The 22,990-nt window shown below is 47.1% G+C and overlaps 1 protein-coding gene and 1 long non-coding RNA gene across 28 annotated transcripts in view; both read right to left on the reverse strand.

Annotated features, from left to right (window-relative positions):
• PIGV (phosphatidylinositol glycan anchor biosynthesis class V) overlaps positions 1 to 22,990 on the reverse strand; it is a 36,169-nt gene extending 13,179 nt beyond the window's left edge. The window contains exons 1-5 of one of the 27 annotated variants that reach the window (XM_077967713.1): positions 21,086 to 21,416; positions 20,322 to 20,413; positions 18,467 to 18,601; positions 14,297 to 15,418; positions 8,849 to 10,289 (exon numbers count right to left, since the gene is read on the reverse strand). In XM_077967713.1, coding sequence (XP_077823839.1) covers positions 10,143 to 10,289; positions 14,297 to 15,418; positions 18,467 to 18,544 — 1,347 coding nt within the window. In that variant the 5' untranslated portion in view covers positions 18,545 to 18,601; positions 20,322 to 20,413; positions 21,086 to 21,416 and the 3' untranslated portion in view covers positions 8,849 to 10,142. Of the gene's footprint in view, positions 1 to 8,848; positions 10,290 to 11,126; positions 13,470 to 14,001; positions 15,419 to 18,466; positions 18,602 to 20,321; positions 20,414 to 20,532 lie in introns of those variants that run through there. The other 26 variants (XR_013405458.1, XR_013405457.1, XR_013405454.1 and 23 more) reach the window with 26 other exon arrangements.
• LOC144335119 (uncharacterized) lies at positions 160 to 2,664 on the reverse strand. Its single transcript, XR_013405566.1, has 2 exons — positions 2,575 to 2,664; positions 160 to 1,852 (listed from the first exon to the last, which is right to left on the reverse strand). It is a non-coding gene; the product is annotated as an uncharacterized LOC144335119 (long non-coding RNA).

Here is a 22,990-nt window from a genome sequence, read left to right on the forward strand (position 1 = left end):
CTAGCAAGAGAAGCTCCGAGAGAAAGATAAATCTAAGATTTTCACATTTGTCTGAGTCAAATCAGATGTCCTCATTCCAAGTTTCAGGGTCCTACTCCTTCTGAATCACAGGAAAGACTTATTAAACTGAATTCAGCTGATGGAATTCTGCAACATGCACAATTTTCATGTTTTATTTGTAGCAAATCAGTCTGGTGGTACTGGAAATGAGATTCTTTTATGGCTATCAGAGAAGCCCTACAGTTCTCTGACCATGAGTTCAGCTGAGAGTTTAAAGACCTGAGCTGGTCATTTTTTTTTTTTTTTTCCTGCAAGACCTATGATGCAACTGGAAGAATCGGTCCCATATCATAGTACCTATAGTCATTATCACTGCCGTAACAGTTAGTGCAACCACCACTTGGGCCCCCAAGACACTTGCTTTGGTTGGCACTTCATCACAAATAACCACAGGCGATGATTTCATTAATTATGATGCCACAGCATGCTATGGATCAGTAGCATCACATTCTCATTGGCAAGGAGCTCAGCACATTCAAACCCAATGACACAGCCAACCTGATTTCCTAATCCCACCTTTTGGGGTCTTTTTCCTGGGGCCACTCCTAGTACCAGTTTCTGTATCAGTCAGGGTCCAGGCAATGAGAGAGAAACCACATCAGTCACTGACAGAGAGAATTTAATATAAAGAATGGTTAGAACAGTTAACTAGGAATAAATTAACTAGATAACTAGATACAGTTAACTAGATAACTGTAAGGGTAAAAAGAAAACTCCAAGATATCCTGGAGGCAGCAACAGACAGTAAGAAGCATCTATAACTCCTTGGGCTAAGAGTACAAAGGCAAGAGTTTGGAATTACTCAAAGTTAAAACCTTAGAGGAGGGCCTCTGCAAGAGCTGAAACTCAGACCTCTCAGTCTGATGCTCTATCTAGTCTTTGAGCTTGAAGAACTCAGACCTCTGAGGACAGGATACTACCCAGCTGGTGCTGGTATCTCTGAGTGGGACACATGGAACTGGTTTGGCAATTGTTGGGAAAAACTACAAAGTGGATTCAGCAGCTGCTATAGGAAGGACCTGCTGCTGCCTGGGTGAAGGAGTGTTGCCAGAGTTACCCTTACAGGAATAGGAAGCAAAAAGAAGAGTCCCGGCTGGGCGTGATGGCTCACGCCTGTAATACCAGCACTTTGGGAGGTCGAGGCAGGCGGATCACCTGAGGTCAGAAGTTCAAGACCAGCCTGGCCAACATGGCGAAACCCTGTCTCTAACAAAAACACAAAAATGAGCCAGGTGTGGTGGCGGGCGCCTGTAGTCCCATCTACTCGGGAGGCTGAGGCAGGAGAATCACTTGAATCAAGGAGGCAGAGGGTTGCAGTGAGCCGAGATCGCGGCACTGCATACCAGCCTGGGCAACGGAAGGGAAACTCCATCTCAAAAGAGTCCCTTCTTCTTCCTTTGGCCTCACTATCTCCCTCTGGTGGCCCTTATTGGGAAAGCCAAACACAGAGCCTGCGGAAGCAAAAACGTGATTTTCAGAGCCCCAGCTCCAGTATCTCATGTAGAGAATATGTGGGTAGGTTTGGAGCTGAGAGATAATAACTTAATAACTAGCACTGTTGTCTTTATAAAGTATTCCAAGAAAGAGGTGAGTTTAGGTGAGAATACGCTGGATTTCAACAGAAATAGAAGAAAATAGAGAAAGAACAAAGATCATGGGTCTTTCAGGGTTGGAAAAGCTGAGTGCTTCTGGACAACAAATAGTACAAAGTAAGATAGAAAAGATTTTAGGGCAGGGAGCAGTGGCTCATGCCTGTAATCCCAGCACTTTAGGAAGCTGAGGCAGAAGATCACTTGAGCCCAGGAGTTCGAGACCATCCTGGGCAACATAGTGAAGCCCTATCTCTACAAAAAAATAAAAAATAAAAATTAGCCAGGCATGTTGGAGCATGCCTATACTCCCAGCTACTTGGGAGGCTGAGGCAAGAAGATCACCTGAGTCCAGGGAGGTGGAGGCTGCAGTGAGCTGTAACTGTACCACTGCACTCCAGCCTGGGCAACAGAGTGAGACCCTGTCTCAAAAAAATAAATAAATAAAAAAGAAAAGGTCTTGAACAACATGAATTTAAAGATGCAATCTTTTTTTTTTTTAAACACTGTCTGGCTCTGTTGCCCAGGCTGGAGTGCAGTGGCGTGATCTCAGTTCACTGCAACCTCTGCCTCCTGGGTTCAAGTGATTTTCATGCCTCAGCCTTTCAAATAACTGGGATTACAGGCATGTGCCACCATGCCCGGCTAATTTTTGTGTTTTTAGTAGAAATGGGATTTTGCCATGTGGCCCAGGCTGGTCTCAAATTCCTGGACTCAAGTGATCAGCCTGCATTGGCCTCCCAAAATGCTGGGATTACAGGTATGAGCCACCGTGCCTGGCCTAAAGATACAATCTTTCTAAGGCAAATATCAGGTTAAGAGTGTGGCCTTCATGGCCAGGTGCAGTGGTGGCGTGTGCCTGTAGTTCCAGCTACTTAGGGGGCTGAGGTTGAAGGAATGCTTGAGCCTGGGAGGTTGAGGCTACAATGAGCTGTCATTACACCACTGCACTCCAGCCTGGGTGACAGCATGAGACGCTGTCTCAAAAAAAAAAAAAAAAAAAAAAGAGCAAAAACTATAAAACTCTTAGAAGAAAACATAAGGAGAAAACTTCATGACATCAGATTTGACAATGATTTTGAAAAAGCAACCCATAGAATAGGAGAAAATTTTGCAAATCATGTATCAGATAAGGGATTAATACCTAAAATATATAAAGAACTCCAACAACTCAACAACAATTAAAAAAAAAACCCAAAACAGGTAAGGTTATGAATAGATATTTCTCCAAAGACGTACAAGTAGCCAATAAGCACATGAAATGATACTCAATACACAACTTAAATCAAAATACCACTTTACACTCACCAAGGTGGCTAGTATTAAAAAACAGAAAATAACAAATGTTGGCGAGGATATACAGAAATTGGAACCCTTTTGCATTGCTGGTGGGAATGTAAAATGTTGCACCTGCTATAGAAAACAGTATGGCCATTCTTCAAAAAAGCAGACATGGAACTACCATATAGTCCAGCAATTCTACTTCTGGCTGTATACACAAAAGAACTGAAAGCAGAGACTTGAACAGATATTTTTATATCTGTTATATAAAATGTTCATAACAGCACTATTCATTACAGCCACAAGGCGGAAGCTATCCAAGTGACCACTGACAGATGAATTGATAAACAAGATGTAGTACAATGGAATATATGCAGCCTGAAAAAGAAATTCTGATGCAAGCTACAATATGGATGAACCCTGAAGACCTTATGCTAATTGAAATAAGCCACACACAAAAGGACAAATATTTTATGATGCCACTTATATGAGGTACCAAGAGTAGTCAAATTTATAGACAGAAAGTAGAATGGTGGTTGCCAGGGGTTGGAGAGCAGGGGGAATGTGAAGTTATTGTTTAATGGGTACAGTTTCAGTTTGGGAAGATAAAAAAGTTCTGGGCCGGGTGTGGTGGCTGACATCTGTAATCCCAGCACTTTGGGAGGCTGAGGTGGGTGGATCACCTGAGGTCAGGAGTTTAAGACCAGCCTGGCCAACATGGCAAATCCCCATCTCTACTAAAAATACAAAAAATTAGCTGAGTGTGATGGCGGGCACCTGTACTCCCAGCTACTTGGGAGGCACAGGCAGGAGAATCGCTTGAACCTGGGAGGCGGAGGTTGCAGTGAGCTGAGATCGTGTCACTGCACTGCAGTCTGGGCGACAGAACAATACTCCATCCCCCCGCCAAAAAAAAAAAAAAAAAAAAAGTTGGTTGCACAACAATGTGAATGTACTTAATGCTACACAACACTTAAAAAGTGGCCGGGCGCGGTGGCTCAAGCCTGTAATCCCAGCACTTTGGGAGGCCGAGACGGGCGGATCACGAGGTCAGGAGATCGAGACCATCCTGGCTAACACAGTGAAACCCCGTCTCTACTAAAAAATACAAAAAACTAGCCGGGCGAGTGGCGGGCGCCTGTAGTCCCAGCTACTCGGGAGGCTGAGGCAGGAGAATGGCGTGAACCCGGGAGGCGGAGCTTGCAGTGAGCTGAGATCCGGCCACTGCACCCCAGCCTGGGCGACAGAGCAAGACTCTGTCTAAAAAAAAAAACAAAAAAAAAACAAAAAAAAACACTTAAAAAGTTAAGATGGGCCGGGCGCGGTGGCTCAAGCCTGTAATCCCAGCACTTTGGGAGGCCGAGGCGGGCGGATCACGAGGTCAGGAGATCGAGACCATCCTGGCTAACACGGTGAAACCCCGTCTCTACTAAAAATACAAAAAGAAATTAGCCGGGCGTGGTGGCGGGCGCCTGTAGTCCCAGCTACTCCGGAGGCTGAGGCAGGAGAATGGCGTGAACCCGGGAGGCGGAGCTTGCAGTGAGCCGAGATCGCGCCACTGCACTCCAGTCTGGGCGACAGAGCGAGACTCCGTCTCAAAAAAAAAAAAAAAAAAAAAAAGTTAAGATGGTAACTTTTGTTAGATACATTTTAGTGCATATACATACAGTCTGACTAGTTGAGACTTAAAATAACTTTAGGCTCCCTTGTTTTCACTAGTAGGAAGTGGCTTGGTGAAAGCTGAGCATTTTCCAAGGAGAATGGTCATACTTCCCAAAGCCAATCTCAGATGTGGCCATGAAGGGTAATCAACAAGGAAGAAGTCAGGCAGAGCAATGTGTGCCTGTAGTAGTTGCGGCTACTTGGGAGGATAAGGTAGGCGGATCGCTTGAGTCTAGGACTTTGAGGCTGCAGTGAGCTATGATCCTGCCACTGCACTCCAGCCTGGACAATAGAGTGAGACCCTCTCTCTTCAAAATAAAATTTTAAAAAGGCAAGGAAGAACTTGCTAGAAAGTCACATCCAGGAGCCATGGAGAACAATGGACAAAAGAATCCATCCCAGCCCAGGTACGGCAGCTCACGCCTGTAATCCCAGCACTTTGGGAGGCCAAGGTGGGGGGATCATGAGGTCAGGGGTTCAAGACCAGCCTGGCCAACATAGTGAAATCTCGTTTCTACTAAAAATATAAAAATTAGTTGGGCATGGTGGTGCATGCCTGTAGTCCCAGTTACTCGGGAGGCTGAGGCAGGAGAATCACTTGAACCCGGGAGATGGAGGTTGTGGTGAGCCAAGATCGCGCCACTGCACTCTAGCCTGGGCAACAAAGCAAGACTCCATCTCAAAAAAAAAAAAAAAGTCCATCCCATAACAAAAACAAGGTCTAGGCTGGGTGTGGTGGCTCATGCACATAATCCCAGCACTTTGGGAGACCAAGGAAAAAGGATCGCTTGGGACCAGGAGTTCAAGACCAGCCTGGGCAACATAGCAAGACATTATCTCTATAAAATATAGCAAAAACTAGCCAGGCATGGTGGAATATGCCTGTAGTCCCAGCTACTTGGGAGGGGCTGAGGTGGGAGAATCCCTTGAGCTCAGAAGTTTGAGATTACAGTGAGTTATGATCACACCACTGCCTTCCAGCCTGGGCAACAGAGTGGACCCTGTCTCTAAAAAAAAAAAAATCACGTTCTAATCCAGGAACTCCCTGCAGTCCAGGGAAAGGGGCTTTGACCTGCCTGAGCAGTGGGAATTCAAAACTGCTTTGGACCAGTGACTGTGGCACTTCTTTTTTTTTTTTTTTTTTTTGAGACGGAGTCTCACGCTGTTGCCCAGGCTGGAGTGCAGTGGCGCGATCTCGGCTCACTGCAAGCTCCGCCTCCTGGGTTCACGCCATTCTCCTGCCTCAGCCTCCTGAGTAGCTAGGACTACAGGCGCCCGCCACCGCGCCCGGCTAATTTTTTGTATTTTTAGTAGAGACGGGGTTTCACTGTGGTCTCGATCTCCTGACCTTGTGATCCGCCCGCCTCGGCCTCCCAAAGTGCTGGGATTACAGGCTTGAGCCACCGCGCCCGGCCGACTGTGGCACTTCTTCCATGCTTTCCTTTTCTGAAGTATTGAGGTATTCCAAGGTTATCCTTTTCGTGCTCTACCAATGTATACTGGGTATGTTTGTGAAGTGCAGATAACTTGCTTTTTCAGTTCACAAATCACCATAAGGAACCATACTGAAGCTGACTGAGAGACTCTGAGCTGAATACAGTGACTAGATGGGATTTGGGGCTATTTCCCCTGGGCAGGAGTTAAGTGTATTCTGTGAAGAAAAACAGGTATTTGGCTCAGAAACACAGACTGTAACATACAATTATCTGTGTTCTCTTCTTGAACTCACAGCCAGACTTCACTTCCCAGTAGGGCTACCAGATATAGCAAATAAAAATATGGGAAGCTGGTTATATTTGAATTTCAATTAAGCAAGGAAGAAATTCTTAGAAGCATGTCCCATGCAATATTTGGAATGTAATTATACTGAAAAATAACTTGTTTACCTGAAATTCAAATGTAACCGGGCATGCTGTATTTTATCTAGGAAACTACTTCCCCACTCCTTTGCGGTTAGACGTGGCCATGTGACTAAGTTCTTCTGGCCAGTGGAATGGAATGATGTGCTGACCCTTCCAGGCTGGCTCCTTAAAACTTTTCTGGGAATGGAGGACTCTGAGGAGCTAGAGCAGGACAGTCACAAAATGGACAAGACTGGGTCCCCAATAATTGGGCGGAACAGACCTCCCTTCCTAAACCTGCACTAGACCATGAAGTAAAAAAGAAAGGAACTTTTATTATTAAGCCACTGAGTTTTGGCAGTTGTTTGGTATCACAGTTAGCCTACCTTGGATAATATCCCTAATCCCTAAATTCAATAGTTTTTCTCATCCTTTCCTTAACAGCATATGACCCTGCTAACCATTTCTTTCTTCGTGAAACTTTTTTCTTGAGACAGGGTCTCACTCTGTCACCCAGGTTGGAGTGCAGTGGTGTGATCATTGCTCACTGCAGCCTCGACCTCCTGGAATCAGGTGACCCTCCCCCCTCAGTCCCCCGAGTAGCTGGGACTGTAGATGCCCACCAGGATGCCTGGCTAATTTTTGTATTTTTTGTAGAGATGGGGTTTCACCATGTTGCCTAGGCTGGTCTCAAACTCCTGGGCTCAAGCAATCCACCCACCTCAGCCTCCCAAAGTGCTAGGATTACAGGCATGAGCCACTGTGCCTGGCCTTGAAACTCTCTTTTCCGCCAATGATAGAATTTGTTTCTGGTCCTTTAATGACAATAATGGTAATAAAATGGCTACCATTCATGAAGTTCTTGCCATACAGGCATTGTGCTAAGTGCTTTACCTTCATGACTGCCCACGTGGTAGATGCTATCACCCCCACTGTAGATGAGAAAACAGGCTTACAGAGGTTGAGCCACCTACCCAAACTCTTTCAGCCCCTCCCTCTTCTCTCTCCACACTCTTTTTTTTGACAATTCCATCCAATAGCATGGCTGCTGTAATAACTGTGCCTGTGTGCATGGTTCCCTGACCACTCTCTTAGTCTCCAGTTCCACATTTCCTGGCACATAAATGTGCTGCTTGGCATTTTGGACCCAACATGTCCAAAATGCAGCTATTCCTTTGTTAGCACTGTTCTCAACACTTTTCATACGGTGACATTTAATTCCCACCACTACCCTATGAGATGTTATTATCTATGAGCTAGATATTATTATCTACATTTTACAGATGAATAAACTGAGGCTTAGAGAGTCAGTATCTGGCTCAAGTTTACACAGCTAGTACACACTAGAGCTGGGCTTGGGGCTGATTTCAAAGCCTAGATTAAGACCTCAGCTCCACTCACACCGGGCTCTCCCTGTCCTATCCTGTTCCACTTCCTGCCTTCTATATTCACTCTCTACCCTGAACTTTCAAATCCTACCTATCCTTCAAAGTCTAGCTCAACTATCATTTGTCCATGAAGTCTTTTCAGGTATCCCAAGCTGGAAGGGATCTCCATCTTGTGTGAACTTACAGAGTACATGCTCTGTGCCTCACTTACCTTTTCCTTTTCTTTTTTTTTTTTTTTTTTGAGACGGAGTCTCGCTCTGTCGCCCAGGCTGGAGTGCAGTGGCCGGATCTCAGCTCACTGCAAGCTCCGCCTCCCAGGTTCATGCCATTCTCCTGCCTCAGCCTCCCGAGTAGCTGGGACTACAGGCGCCAGCCACCCCGCCCAGCTAGTTTTTTTGTATTTTTTTTAGTAGAGAATGGGGTTTCACCGTGTTAGCCAGGATGGTCTCGATCTCCTGACCTTGTGATCCGCCCGTCTCGGCCTCCCAAAGTGCTGGGATTACAGGCTTGAGCCACCGCGCCCGGCCTCACTTACCTTTCTCTAAGGGCACAAGTAAAACTTGAATTCATTCTAATCATAAAAAGTTCAAGTAGGGCTGGGCACGGTGGCTCATGCCTGTAATCTCAGCACTTTGGGAAGCCGAGGCGGGCGGATCACGAGGTCAGGAGTTTGAGACCAGCCTGGCCAACATGGTGAAACCCCCCGTCTCTACTAAAAAATACAAAAATTAGCTGGGCGTGGTGGCGGGCACCTGTAATCCCAGCTACTTGGGAGGCTGAGGCAGGAGAATTACTTGAACCCGGGAGGCGGAGGTTGCAGTGAGCTGAGATCACGCCACTGCACTCCAGCCTGGGTGACAGAGCAAGAATCCGTCTCAAAAAAAAAAAAAAAAAAAGTTCAAGTAGTGAGATATAGAGCAAGAAGTTTAAGCGTCCTTTCACTCCTGAGAATTTATTGCTTTCTGCCTTGATTAATGTTTCTGTGTCTGCTAGCAACTCTATTAGACAGATATATGAGGACAGGAGGCATAGCTGAGTCATCTTTATTCCCCTAAAATAGGCATCAATAAACAATTACTGAAAGAATCAATCAGTTTCAAACCCCTTGAGCCTGCACATATTACACTTTTAGACGTCAGTGAGAGGGTCTGTTCAAGAAAAGTGACATTTTTCCAGGAGGACTGGTAAAGGTATGTCAAACACTCTGTCTCCTCCCACCTTCATTAAAGAACAACAAAAAAAAGCATCTACTTCTAGGTACATGAGGCGTCTGGTTTCTGTTTTAGCAGGGTCTCAGAAGGAAATGACTTTTCTCTGAAACTGTAGACACCCCACCTAGCTGTGGCATTGTTAGGCCTCAGGGTAAACAGGAAACTTCCTGCCTTGGGCCCTTCATGTCCTTCTCCCAGACTATTAAAGAGACTGTTAATAGGATGGTAAAAGGACAGCTGCTGGTCATAAAATCAGCCCATTCCTTAGATCCTCAGAGAACAACTAAATCCCTGCAAGGTCAGAGAGAAAACCTTGTCCAGCTCACACCAGGTGCGCCTACCTAGCTGGGCTCCTGTTACAGGGTTTCTGGGCATGATGAGATCTACTGTGAAGGTTAAGCTGAGACTGCCAGAGCAGTGACATCACACCTACTCTGTGGGGTCTGAGTCACCTTTTCCAGTAGAGGAATAATCAGTCCTCATTATCCCCCAAAAGGAGGCAAAGAGAAGAGCGAAGAGCCCAGTGCTCCTACCTCAGCAATGAAGAGCTGAAACAGGACCCCAACACTTCCTGCACACAAGGTGGAAGTGTCTGGATTTGCAGCTGTTGGCAAGGAGAAAGGGATCAGTTTCTGCCAACTAACTGGAGGGACACTAGGGCAGGGGTGATCATCGTTTGCCAAGAAGGGCACTCGGTGTCTTGGCAGAAGGCAGAGGGCTGCCCCGATCTGTGTGTACATTTTCAGAAGCATTTGACTCTGGACCAAATTTTCTCAGCTGTGCTAGTGCTGTGGCGATGGATGGGAAATGCTTATTGGCCAGGCTGACCAGAAGCTCCAACAGAGGGTACTGGGGCTCAGCCAGGAGCTTCCCTTCAGCTGGCAAGTTTAGCTTTCTGTCACGGTCAAAGGGAGTGTGTCAAAATTCCAATTCTCGAGGCTCTCTAGAAGCTGCTTAGGATTACCCATCTGTTTTGAAGAGTTTCTGCTTACTGGATTTTTTGGCTTAAATGGGAAATAAAAGAGGTGATAGATGATACAGAGCCAAACTCTCATCTGGCTCAAGGAATAGGCAAAAGTAGCGCAGCAGGGGTCAATGATCTTACTTCCATTATAGTGACAGGCTTATGACCAAACTGGGGCCAGGAAGCAGGGCAGATACCATTTCATTCCACCTTGGACTTAACGTATGATTTACCAATTCCTGCCGCTGTGCTGGCGCCTCTGACCCATGTCGACCGATCAAGTAAGCAGGCACCTGAGAACGGGACAACAGGCGCCTTATCTGCCAGATGTCACTGCTTTCCCTCATTGAAAGGAAAAACCACCTAAGTTACTCCCAAGAGTTGCACTCGGGGGTGGAGGAGGAGTTTCTTCTAATTGCCGAAAACATGAGAACTGGATATTTTCTCCTAAAATCCCACGTTTAAGCCTCTACATTAGCATTTAGACTGGGGTGTTTCTGTTGTTTAAGGCAGTTCTTAAGATCTTAGAGCAGAAAGGGACCTACAAGAGACTGTATGGTTCACCACCACCTCTTGAAGAATATCATCATTTCCCACGGTTTCAGAGATGGTAACTAAGGTTCTGAAAACTCTCCCAAGTCACATGGCTGGTAAATGGGGTTTTATTGAGAGGACTAGAATCCAGGGTTCCTGATGCTTTCTTCTTACCCTTTTTCCCCCATCTGGTTTACATTATTTTAATTTTTTAAAGTTATTTTAGTTTTTGCCACGAGAAGGGAAGAGCATGGAAAGATCTGTATTATTTTTATTTTTTACTTTTTCTGAGACAGAATCTCACTCTGTTGCCCAGGCTGGAGTGCAGTGGCACAAACTTAGCTCACTGCAACTTCCGCCTTCCAAGTTCAAGCAATTCTCATGTCTCAGCCTCCCGAGTAGCTGGGATTATAGGTGTGTACCACCACACCTGGCTAATTTTTGTATTTTTAGTACAGACGCGGTTTCGCCATGTTGTTCAGGCTGGTCTCGAGCTCCTGGCCTCAAGTGATCTGCCCACCTCGGCACCACAAAGTGCTGGGATTACAGTGTGAGACATTGTGCCCGGCCTGTATTATTTATAAAAAGGTAATTCATTGCATGTATAACTGAAAGAAGTTTAATTTGCATATCTTTGTAAGATTTTTTTCATATAAATAAAAATAAATGCACAAATCATAAAAAAATTCATCAGAAACAATGTCCCATTTGGAAAAAATGGTCCCACTTTACTACTCCCACTACTCTGTTCAGGCCTGTACCATCTTGTGTAGACTGTTACCAGCCTGTCAGCTAAAGCCTTTGATGAAATTTACACTTCAATAAATTGACATTTAAATTTACACACAGGTCAATGGTAGGTTTAAGACTGCCTCTGCTATGTTAATTGACTAGACAGATCCAGGTGTACTTTAAACTTGGAATAAGACAATCTTCACTTACAGAGAAAATAGTTATCTAAAATTTGCCCTCGCCAGGACCAGACGGGGCTCTCTAGTGGCTGACACTTCTCCCATTCCTGACCAACTTTCAAGGAGAAAAGAAAGATTATAAAGGACATAGTAATGATCCCAGGGCAGCACAGGCAGTTCCAATGTGTATTTTTACTTTCAGACCCCTGGGTTAAGTCGGCTTCCAGCCTGTCCCTGGAGAGTCCAGGTCATGTCCAAGGCAGGAAGTTGCAATGTAGGAGTAGTCCCAGGAGCCAGTAAGTCAGGAAGTAGCCTAGAATGTATCGTGTGACTGGAGAACAGGTTTTCCAGCGATACAAAAGTCCCATGATAGGATTTCTGGGGACCTTCTGTCCTGGTGGGGAGTCCTCTGCAAGAGGCTTCCAAGGCACAGTCTTTAAGGATCTCAACAGCGGCTCTTGATCCTGAAGCAAGTGAGCTGGAAACCAGTACACAATAGGAGTGGAGGAGCCCAAAAACCTGGTGAGAACCTAGAAATCATGAGAGGGGAATACCCAGACATTTACTGGAATGTCACTGACTCAAATTGGACTAGCCTGGGGACTTCTTCACTGCTGGGTGAACTATGGTCACCCAATGTATTACACTGGTAAAGAAACTGAAAACAGCTTAGGATCCGTCTTAGAAAGATGTATGTAACAGCAGACAGGCATCCTCCATGTTACAAATAAACATAGCTACAGACTAATTACATTAATTACTATTAAAATAATGGGCCAATGAATACTAGAAACTCTGTGGGGTCTAATTTTAGCCCAGGGCCTGGACTCTAAACTCTGTGATATTGATTTGGGGCTTGGGAACCTGAGGTGGTTCCCTTATCCCATGGGATGGCAAAGCACAGGGAAATAGGCCGAAGACCCATTGCTTGAACATTCTCTCTCCTACTGGAGTTCAGAAACAAGTTTCCAAATGGTCTCCCTCAGCTAGCCTGGAAACTTTAAGCTTTGCTGGCACTCATTCTGTGATTTAATCTAGCTGAAAACACAGAATGCTACTTTCTATTTTCTCTGTCTCTTATCCATACAGCTTGGAAAAACTTTAGAAACAGCCAATGTGCAACTCCAAGAGGAAGAAACTGTTAAGAAGAGGTCAGCATGGGGAAAAAAGATGTCCCCAGGGTGGTGCCACAGCCAATAACAGAAAATCAGATATAAGATCAAATCCTTCCCATCCTGCTCTATCACCACCGCCACCACCCAAAACATTGGTTAAGGTATCTCCTCTGGAAATTGGGGGGCTGCCTGAGTTGAGAAGCTCCAGAAGTCAGCAGTCAAGAAACCAATATGGATATAACTATATATTAGGAAAAAAGATCCCAATATACAACTGTATAAAAGATTCTAATAAGGAAAAAGAGACATCCTCTGTGCTTATTCTTGTATCTCAGTCCAATCAGGTCCTTTCACAACCTTCGTGTTTTTGCATATGCCCTTCCTTTTACCTAGAATGTTCCTCCTCTGCTTCTTATATGGAAAATCTCATTCTTTAGGACCCAGCTGAAATATGACGCCTTTCTCAAGTACTACAGTGAGTTACCTACTTCTTCTTTGCCTTCATAATACTTTATCTGAGCTTTAAAAAAAAAAATCTCGCTGGGCACGGTGGCACACCTGCAATCCCAGCACTTTGGGAGGCCGAGGTCAGGAGATCAAGACCATCCTGGCTAACACGGTGAAACCCCATCTCTACTAAAAATACAAAAAATTAGCCGGGTGTGGTGGCGGGTGCCTGTAGTCCCAGCTACTCGGGAGGCTGAGGCAGGAGAATGGTGTGAACCTGGGAGGCAGAGCTTGCAGTGAGCCGAGACCGTGCCACTGCATTCCAGCCTGGGCAACAGAGATTCCATCTCAAAAGAAAAAAAAAAAAAAAAAATCTCAGGCTGAGCATGGTGGCTCATGCCTTTAATCCTAGCACTTGGGAGGCTGAGGCAGGTGGATCACTTGAGGTCAGGAGTTCGAGACCAGCCTGGCCAACATGGTGAAACCCCATCTCTACTAAAAATGCAAAAATTAGCTAGGTGTGGTGGCAGGCGCCTGTAATTCCAGCTACTCGGGAGGTTGGAGCAGAAGAATCGCTTGAACCCAGGAGACAGAGGTTGCAGTGAGCTGAGATCGCACCACTGCACTCCAGCCTGGGCAACAGAGCGAGACTCCATCTAAAAAAAATAAAAATAAATAAAGTAAAATAAAACAAATCTCAAAATAGCACTCCCCTTTCTATCCCATTATACTATTATTTTATGTTAAATGTCTGTCCTCCTGTTTATACCATGAGACCCCGTAAGGCAGTAATTTTGTCTTTTTTTTTTTTTTTTTTTTTTTTTGAGATAGAGTCTCACTCTGTCGCCCAGGATAGAGTGCAGTGATGCGATCTCAGCTCACTGCAACCTCCTGGGTTCAAGCAATTTTCTGCCTCAGCCTCCCGAGTAGCTGGGATTACAGGTGCCTGCCACCACGCCCAGCTAATTTTTGTATTTTCAGTAGAGACGAGGTTTCACCATTTTGGCCAGGCTGGTCTTGAATCCCTGACCTTGTGATCCACCCGCCTTGGCCTCCCAAAGTGCTGGGATTATGGGTGTGAGACACCACACCCAGCAGTAATTTTGTCTTATTCATGTTTCATCCTTAGAGGTCTGACCCAGGGTCTGGCACAAAGAATACCCCTAAATAGTCATTGAATGAATAAATTCAGTATGGATCACTCAAATGGGAGACGTTAGCTGCCTTCCCTGTCCTTGGCCAAGGGGTTTTGCCTGTATTCACATCTTTATCCCAGTCAGGAATCCACCTCACCTGAACATGCATGCACAGACCTCCAAACAGCAGCAGCACTGCAGCGTGGACCAGATACACGAACACCTTAGGACTGAGGAATCCAAGATCGGGCTTCTCTAGGGTCTTATTGTTCTTGCTCCTTTGCAGCCCAAGTGTAAGGCAGAGCCAAGGGTGGGTGGTCACGTATGTCCAAGTTGCCCAGACAACCAGTATAGCCACTGGTGCAGCCAGTAGAAAATTGGGCACCTGCCTGAGCTCGTAGTATTTCAAAAAGCCAACATTCCAGTAGACATCCTGGATATAGCTGTATATTAGTGGAACATCCCAGAAGCACCAAGGCGGTTCATTTCCCTCTGCAATCCGGTAGCCCTTGTCTACAGCTAACTGCACCAAGGGCTCAGGAATGGGGCGGGCTGAGCCTGGCAGACAGAATTGGGTGTAGGCATAATACTGAAAGAGGGCAAAGGGAAGGCCAAGTGTGAACACCGACAGAAACAGAGAGGCCATCAGCTTAAAGAGCTGTCTCAGGGGATTCAGCATCGTAAGAGAAGAGAAAAAGCCTTGGCACTGAGAATGCATGAGGAAGCCAACACTGACCAGCCCATTGGAGCGTACCCCAGTGGCAATGGCAAAGAGGAGTCCACTAGTCCAGACTCGGCCCCTCTCCAGCTGCCCCATGGCACTGAATGTCAGGAGGGCAAACAAAGCTTCTGAGTAACCAGCTGCCAGGAAGACACTGGCAGGGCTGAGACAGAAGAGCAGAGCTGCATAAAAGGCCTGGCGGGGACAGTGCAAAACCAGACAACCCAGGTCATGAAGTGCAACTGCAGCCAACATGAAGAACAAGAAATTGAGTGATGCTACTGAAATCAGCAGGCAACTGCGCAGACTCAGTAACCCCCGTAAGGGTCGCAACAGTTCGGTCCCCACCATCAGGGCCAAGGGGAAACCAGGAAAGAAGGCGAAGTTGTGCTCATACAGGTAGCCATGCTCAGCAATGAACAAGAAGTGTTCAGCATCCCAGCGAGATAGGCCACCCAGAAGACCGTCCACAAGTTGGTCCACAAAGCCTGAGGGGGCCAGGCGAGGAGGAGAGAAGGCTTCTGCGTGGTGATCTGGGATGATGGCATTGAAGAGGGCCTGTGGAGTAAAGAAAAACCAGGATTTTGGTTGAGTAACTGGAAGAAAAGAATTGCCATTTAATAAAATGAGGAAGAAGGCCAGGCTCATGCCTGTAATCCCCACTTTGGCAGGCTGAGATGGGAGGATTACTTGAGTCCAGAAGTCCATGACCAGTCTGGGCAACATAGCAAGACCTTGTCCCTATAAAAACTAAAAAAAATGTCTCAGCACAGTGGCTCACACCTGTTATCCCAGCACTTTGGGAGGCTGAGGTGGTAGGATCACTTGAGCCCAGGAGTTTAAGACCAGCCTGGGCCAACGTAGCAAGACCTTGTCTCTACTAGAAATAAAAAAATAAAAATTAGCTGGGTGTGGTGGTACATGCCTGTAGTCCCAGCTACTTAGGGGGCTGAGGTGGGAGGACTGCTTGAGCCCAGGAGGTTGAGGCTGCAGTGAGCCGTGATTGTGCCACTGTATTCCAGCCTGGGTGACAGAATGAGACCCTGTTTCAAAAACACTCAGAACTCTTCTTGAGGACTGAACCCTGGACATGTTAACATCTGAAGGTTAGAAAGAGGATGAAAATCCAGTAATGAAGAAAAAAAGGAACAGTCAGTGAGGTGGCAGGGAACCCAGGAGAGCATTAGAACCAAAGGAAGAAAAGGAAGTGATCAACTCTGTTAAATGCTGCTGGGAGGTCAAGTAAGATGGGGGCTGAAAACTGACCACTGGATTTAACAATGTGAAAGTAACTGGTGACTTTGACCAGGGCTATCTCAGTGGAGGGGAAGAGACAGAAGCCTGCCTAGGCTGGGTCCAACAGAGAATGGAAGAAGAGAAACTTTGAGGAGTTTTGCCTTAAGGGGAAGCAGACAAATGCGGTAGTAGGTGAACAACAATGTGGGGTTAAGAGAAAACTTTTTTTAAGGTGGGAGATAAGGGTGTGTATGTTAGTAGAAATAACCCAGTAAAAGGGTATGCAGGAGAGAGGGAATTGCGGGGTAGGCAAAAAGGGATGGAATCTGCTACAACGGTAGAGGAGCCAGCCTTAGAGAAGAGGACAGACAGTTCATCCAGTCTCCAATCTTCAGTACTGAAAGCACAAAGGTGCAGAAATGGGTAGGCTGAAGAATGTGGTGGGCACACATGGAAGGAAGTCTCCTCTAAAGCCTTCTATTTTTCTGAGTTGTCATTTAGGAAAACAAGTTGTTACATGTTACATGTTTTTCTCTTTCCTCAAATCTCTAACACCCCCAGAACTCACTCTCAAGTGATAGCCTCTTTTCAGGACATGACACACATCATCTTCATTAATAATGAAACCACCAGGAAATCAACAGAAGTTGTGCTGGGAAGAGTGACAGTGAACCGGGGGCTAAAACCGTCAAGGATTAGCTGTCACTGACAGAGACGATGGCAGCAACGACGGGTAATTTAGGGATATAATTTGATGGCTTGAGCGTTAAAGCTGGAGGTGGGGGGATGATAATCACATTTACTGTTAAATGTCTTTTTGCTGGCCAAGTGCAGTGGCTCACGCCTGTAATCTCAGCACTTTGGGAGGCTGAGGCGGGCAGATCACAAGGTCAGGAGTTCGAGACCAGCCTGGCCAACATGGTGAAACTCCGTCTCTACTAAAAATACAAAAATTAGCTGGGCATGGTGGTGGGCGCCTCAGCTATTTCGGAGTCTGAGGAGGGAGAATCATTTAAACCTGGGAGGCAGAGGTTGCAGTGAGCCAAGATCACGCCTTTGCACTCCAGTCTGGGGCAAAAGGGCGAGACTCCATCTCAAAAAAAAAAAAAAGTCTTTTTGCCCTATTAGATGGTCAGCTACTCAAGAGAAAAGAGACCATGTTTTTTTACACTTACCATCTAGCCCAGTTCTTGGAACGCAATAGGTACTTTAAAAATTTTTGGTGGTTGAATGAACTGCCTAGAGGAAATATACTGTTTCCAAAATTACCACCTGAATTAGAACCCAGCTGTCCTGGTTCCCTATCCTGATGCTGACTTGCAGCATTGCTCCTTTGGTCTGCCAGTAACCCAGCTGATGCTGGTTGAAAGACATCACTGAGTAAGTCTCCCTAGCCTGGCAACAGGAGCATAGCCCCATTTTTAAGGCTTTTTAAATTTTGGTCAGTTTCCTTATCAGGCCACTTCAAACAGTAAAAACAAACAGCACAGGAGTGACAGTCACAGATAAACAGCCCTAGCCTGCAGGTGGACACTAATCTCGAAACCCAGCAGAGTCTGCTATGCCTTATATAGTGGGGAAGGAGAGAGGAAAGTTTCCACAAAGGGACCGGTTATGAGCCTCAGAGACAATGGTACTGGCATAAAAGGCACACATCATTATGTGAATCTAACACCCCTAGGGTGTCGACATACATTCAACAACATTCATTCATTTATGAACATACTGAGCTAGGCACCAAGCACTGTGCTAGGCAGCAAATAATTCATATATACACGATATTTTATTAAAATATGTATCAAGGGGAGCCTCAGAGGGGAAAGGGAACTGCAAAAGGGCAAGTGCCCTGAGAGTTGTGAGTGGGTGAGGCAGGAAGGGGAGGCACTCGGGGGAATAGGAGGAACCGTTATATATCCAGATGGTCTCACGACTTGCACATTGCCATGTTTTTCCCACTCAACTGACTGATACAATGCTCAGTCTCCTGGTAAGGGGGACATAGGGCAATACTTTGAGCTGTCACACCCTACAAGCATCTCTGGTTACAGAACATCACAGTCTGTTGGAGAGACCACTAGCTCAGGAGTTAGGAAACATGGGGTCAAACTCCAGCCCTTCTCTATCTTGCTGTGTGGCTTTGGGGATGTCACTTAACCTTTCTGGGCCTTTGCTGCTTCATGGGTAAAACAAGATTAACAGACCATTTTTCTAAGATTCCTGACCACTTTTCAGCTCTAAAGTCTATGTCTCTGTGGTTTCAACCACATGGAGGGGCACACCTGAGAGGTGGAAAGGAGATGGGGACTCTTCTTACTGCCTAGTCCAGTCATGTAGCAATGACACATTCAGGACAAAGGATGGGAGACTGACCTGCAGCATCAGAGTCAGGATACGGCAGCTGACTGCAAACCTCAGCACCTCCTTCCGGGATGGGTCCTGGGGCCACATCCTCTCACCATCAGGAATTCAGGGGTGTTGCTACCAGGATTAAGCTCCCTCAGGCCTCTAAACTCCAAAGGAAGAAAATGTCACACATTGAGTGAAAGCAAATTCTTGAAAGCATTCTTCACCGGAACCTCCCCTCTCAGAATTACTATGACAAACTTAACCAACCACCTAACTTCCCAGATAAGGGGAAAGCATCTTGACAGCAAATGGGTTCAGTAGGTGTCACTTTGAAGCACTGAATTCTCGTTGGGAAAGTTCCATACAGCTAAGCAGGTAGCTGGAAAGTTAAGGTCACAGAAAATCTTTTAAAGTCTATTGAATGTACCTCTGCAGGAACTAAAGATCTGGGTTCAACTCCTGACTGTCACTTACAAGTTCTCATTAGTCCCTCTGAACCTCAGTTCTTTATATAAAAAATGGGAGCAGACTTTTTTTTTTTCCTATCTCACAAAATTGTCATGATGGTGAAACAGACCAAAGTGTGAAGTTCTACTCAAATCTGTGTTGTGGTTGCTATTATTTAGTGTGTGCCCTTTTCCTCTTGCCCAGAATAATAAACTAGGTCCCAAACCAGAGTCCCCAAAGTGGGGCATAAAACCATACTGGAAGACCATAATGACTCCACACTCTAGCTTAGCTCTCTGATGTGTGTTCAGCTGGTCTGTTAAATTAAGTGGGGAAGGAAAAGAAAACCACCACTCAGCAGGACCTCAGCCAGCTCACACTGCTGAAACAAACTGAGGGTGAACACAGAGTAGACTACCAGGGATGGAGAAAACTTGTTATTTCCCATCTCTTTATTGGGATGGTAGCAGTGTATAAACAACTACAAAGCCACTCCGAGGCAGGGAATGCACCTTAATCTTTTATAATTCCCTGGGCTAAAAGAAGTCATAACAGCTCCTCAAGAACTTTCAAACACCAGCCTGGGAAATTCGAAAGGAAAGCAAAAGCATCAGTGGCAGCTCATCAATTTGGGGTGAAGAACTATGCCCAAAAGGAAAAAAAAAATTTGAACTGAGAAATTTAAGGAGGAGGGCTGGAAGACTCTTCTCTTATTTGGCGAATACCTACCAAACCTGTATCACTTGTTTCTGGAATTCTCTGATCCTCACTAGACAGTGTGCTATGCTCTCATTACATTCTGCCGTATTGCCTTTATTGCTTTGCTTATTTAAGTTGCTAAGGGCAGGGGCTTTATATCACAACTATATCTCAGGGCCTCGAACACAAACAGGCATCTTAAACCCGTGTTCTGAATGAAAGGAAGTGGTAGGGACAGGATACAGCATCATCAGTTCACTGACTCTAGATATGAAATCACTGCCCCAAGTATTCTTCCCACCATATCTCACGTCAACAGCATGACGACAAAGTCACAGAAGCCACAGGAAAATAAAATTTCCCCAAAAAGGGAGCCAAGTTGGCCAATGGCAACAGTACTCTTTCCTTGGCACAAGGGGGCGCCTGCTGCTTACTCCATCGCCAGGAGACCTAGAGGAAGGGAGGGGCCCCCAATTCCACGCCGGTTGGCTCACGAAAATTCAGTTCAAAGGCAAGCTTCTGAAAGCCCCAGAGAGCAGCGGTAGTCTGTGAATCTACCCAACGTTTCCAACGTGTGACTCGCTGAATCGAGAGAAATCACGGAAATGGGCATACCCAACCTCACACGGCTACTCCTTCCCTATCCTAGGGCGAATTCACTCTTCTTTCCTCTTCCTTGGCTTCCCACCCGCACGCAGAAGAGAAGTTGGGAACAGAAAAGCACTCAACCCACCTCTGCCATTTGACCATGCTTGCATTCTTCCTTTCCTCTCTCGAGTCAAGCTCTAGCCTCAGCGACTACAGATGTGTGTAGCCCACACTTTGCTTACAGGTAAACCAAGTAAAAACAAAGCCAGTCAATTCTCCCTCTCAGCTAATTGCCAACCTCCCTTCCCAACAACCCCTTTGCCAAATCACAGACTCTTAACTGGCAGGACACTTACAGATCAACTAGTTTCACTCTTCAAAAATTTTCCCGTGAGATAAATAGGCTCCAGAGATCTCATCAGACACGGCGAGGCCAGTGTAATTACCATCGCCATTTTATGGATATGGAAACTGAGGCTCACTGGGGTCAAGTGACACACCCAGGGCCACTTAAAGATGCTGTCATGTTTTTTACTTCTTAAACCTCACGGTACCAGCCCGCATCCCTCGCCAAAGGGTATGCGCCCTTTCCGGGCCAGGATTATGACCCAGGTCACCCAAACGCCTAGCCCAGTACCTCCATGCCACAGTCTGCCCTTGCTGGGTATGCCTAGGGTAGTTGGGCCCTATCTGAGAATCTGGGACATCCTGTTGAACTGCAGCTCTGGACCCTCCGAGTAAGACCAACACCCCCAGCGTGGGCTGGAGAAGTCGCTCTGACCCAGGGTCCTCAGAGCCAAAGGCCTCGTGGGCCGTCCCGAGATAGGGGCTGCCTTCTGAGAGCCCAGCCGTGTCCGCAGCCCGTTTCTGGCCGGCTTCGTCTGGACACAGTCCCTTCTGGGTACTAACCATCGACTCTCAACCCAGATGGGCCACGGCCCAGGGACCACTCCCGAGGGAGCCTGCGGAGCCCCACCAGGCCACAGGGCCGGAAGCAGGCGAGGGCGGGAGGCTGGAAAGGAAGAGGCGGCGCCCAAGGCTGCTATGGCGGAGAGGCGGGGCTGCCCGCTTCTCCGGGCCTCTGCCTCATTTCTACCGGCCTCCAGTTGATAGCTTCCCTCCCGCCAGAACTCCAGGGCTCCCAGGCTGGCGCCAGGTCCTCAGCCCGGCCCGTCCCGACCTCCCCGGCGGGGACCGAACCTTAGCTTCTCCATCCGGGGCCCACGCGGCCCGCGCCTGCGCGCTGGCTCCGCCGACGGCTTCCCCGCCCCCCTCCTGCCCGGACTTGGAGCAGCCCCGCCTCCCTCCGCGGCGGCCATGTTGACTCCGGACGAGCGGGGTGGGGGCCCCCGCTCGGCGCTTCGTCTTGTAGCACCTTCCCACCTTGGTGACTCCTGAAGAGTTTCCTCGCACTTCTCTCTTCTTCAAGGCCCCCCGCCACCCCGCCTTCAAATAGTGAGCCGAGGCTGCTGTCTCACAGTCAGTGCTCGTGCCCCAGTTCCTTCCCGCTGACGTTCACTGAGTTCCCGGTGTGGGCCGAGGCTCTTGTAGTCGGGGGCTGACCCGCAGCCTCTTCATGGAAGCCAGAGCCGCGCTCTTCCTGCTGTCAGGCAACAATAGCTCAGCACAGGGCCTGGCACACAAGGGATGTCCTCCGAATAGCCAAAGAAAAGCATTCTTGGGGTTTCTGTGGCCGGCAGTGGCACCCTGCGTTTTGGGTGTGAAGAAAGTGGGGGATCCCCCTGATTTTCCCCTCCTTTAGCTACCAGAGACCTTCTGTCCTAATTCAGTCCTCAGCCCCACCTCAGGTGGCTAATGAGGATGGCGAGGAAAACCTCAGAGAACACCCCCCAGGCCAGGACTCCTTTCACCTCCCTCACCCAAGCAGTTTCTCTCATAGGAAGTGGGGCCAAAAAAAAGAAGAGGCGAAGTCAAAACCGTCTACTGGGGGGAGCGGCCGGTTTGTACCCTTGTAACGGAAACTGTTAGAACAACTTTGCACCCTTCTTAAAGGAAACAGATGATAAATCCTTCTCCGTTGGTGGATTTCTTGTTTCTCAGGATTCCAAAGTCTTCTGTGGTTTCAGTTATCTGCTCTCCAAACGAAGCCAGGGGCCGGGTTAGCCTCTGGCCACAGCCTGGCTCAGGGAGGGGTTTATCTTCTGCAACAGCTACTCATGTGGGTGGGAACAAAGAGATGGTTGCTACCTCTTCAGGCGAAGACCAGCCCACATCAGTCTGTGGGGGCCTGGGACTGTATCTCTTGACTCTTTATAACTCATTTCAGGCCCTGAGACCTAAATTGCCTTCAGATATTTGTTGTGTGCAAGGTGAAGAAAATGCAAAGCACATTTAGTCGTTGTGTGTTGGAGAAGGGGGAAAAAATGGAGTTTCATGGCCCTTCCCCCAGGTTTTTCAGTGCCACGCACTTGTTCTCAGCTCCAGAGGTCTGTGAGTGACATGGCAAAGCCTGGGGGCACGCTCGTGACTGGAGCCTAAGGCTGTGACTTGAATCTCTAGAAGTCCACCATGAGGCTCCAAGCAGCACTCTCTTTGCAAAGACAAAACTGAGACATGAACTGTCCTTGCTGTGTAAATTCACAAGGGGAAAAAGACGTGCATTCTCAGGGTTCCCTCTGTCCACACCAAATTCTCTCAAAAATCTATTTGTAAAAAGGCCAGGGGTCTCTCAAGACAAGTCAGAATGTTTTTTAAAAGCTCAGCTGTCACCCTGTAGAGGTAGAACTTTATCCAGATTTTCAGCTGTACTTTCCTGCAATTTCTCCTTTCCTTTTCTGCTACCCAACCCCCTCC

This window comes from Macaca mulatta, chromosome 1 (genome assembly GCF_049350105.2).
Source record: "Macaca mulatta isolate MMU2019108-1 chromosome 1, T2T-MMU8v2.0, whole genome shotgun sequence".
NCBI classification, from domain to species: Eukaryota; Metazoa; Chordata; class Mammalia; order Primates; family Cercopithecidae; genus Macaca; species Macaca mulatta.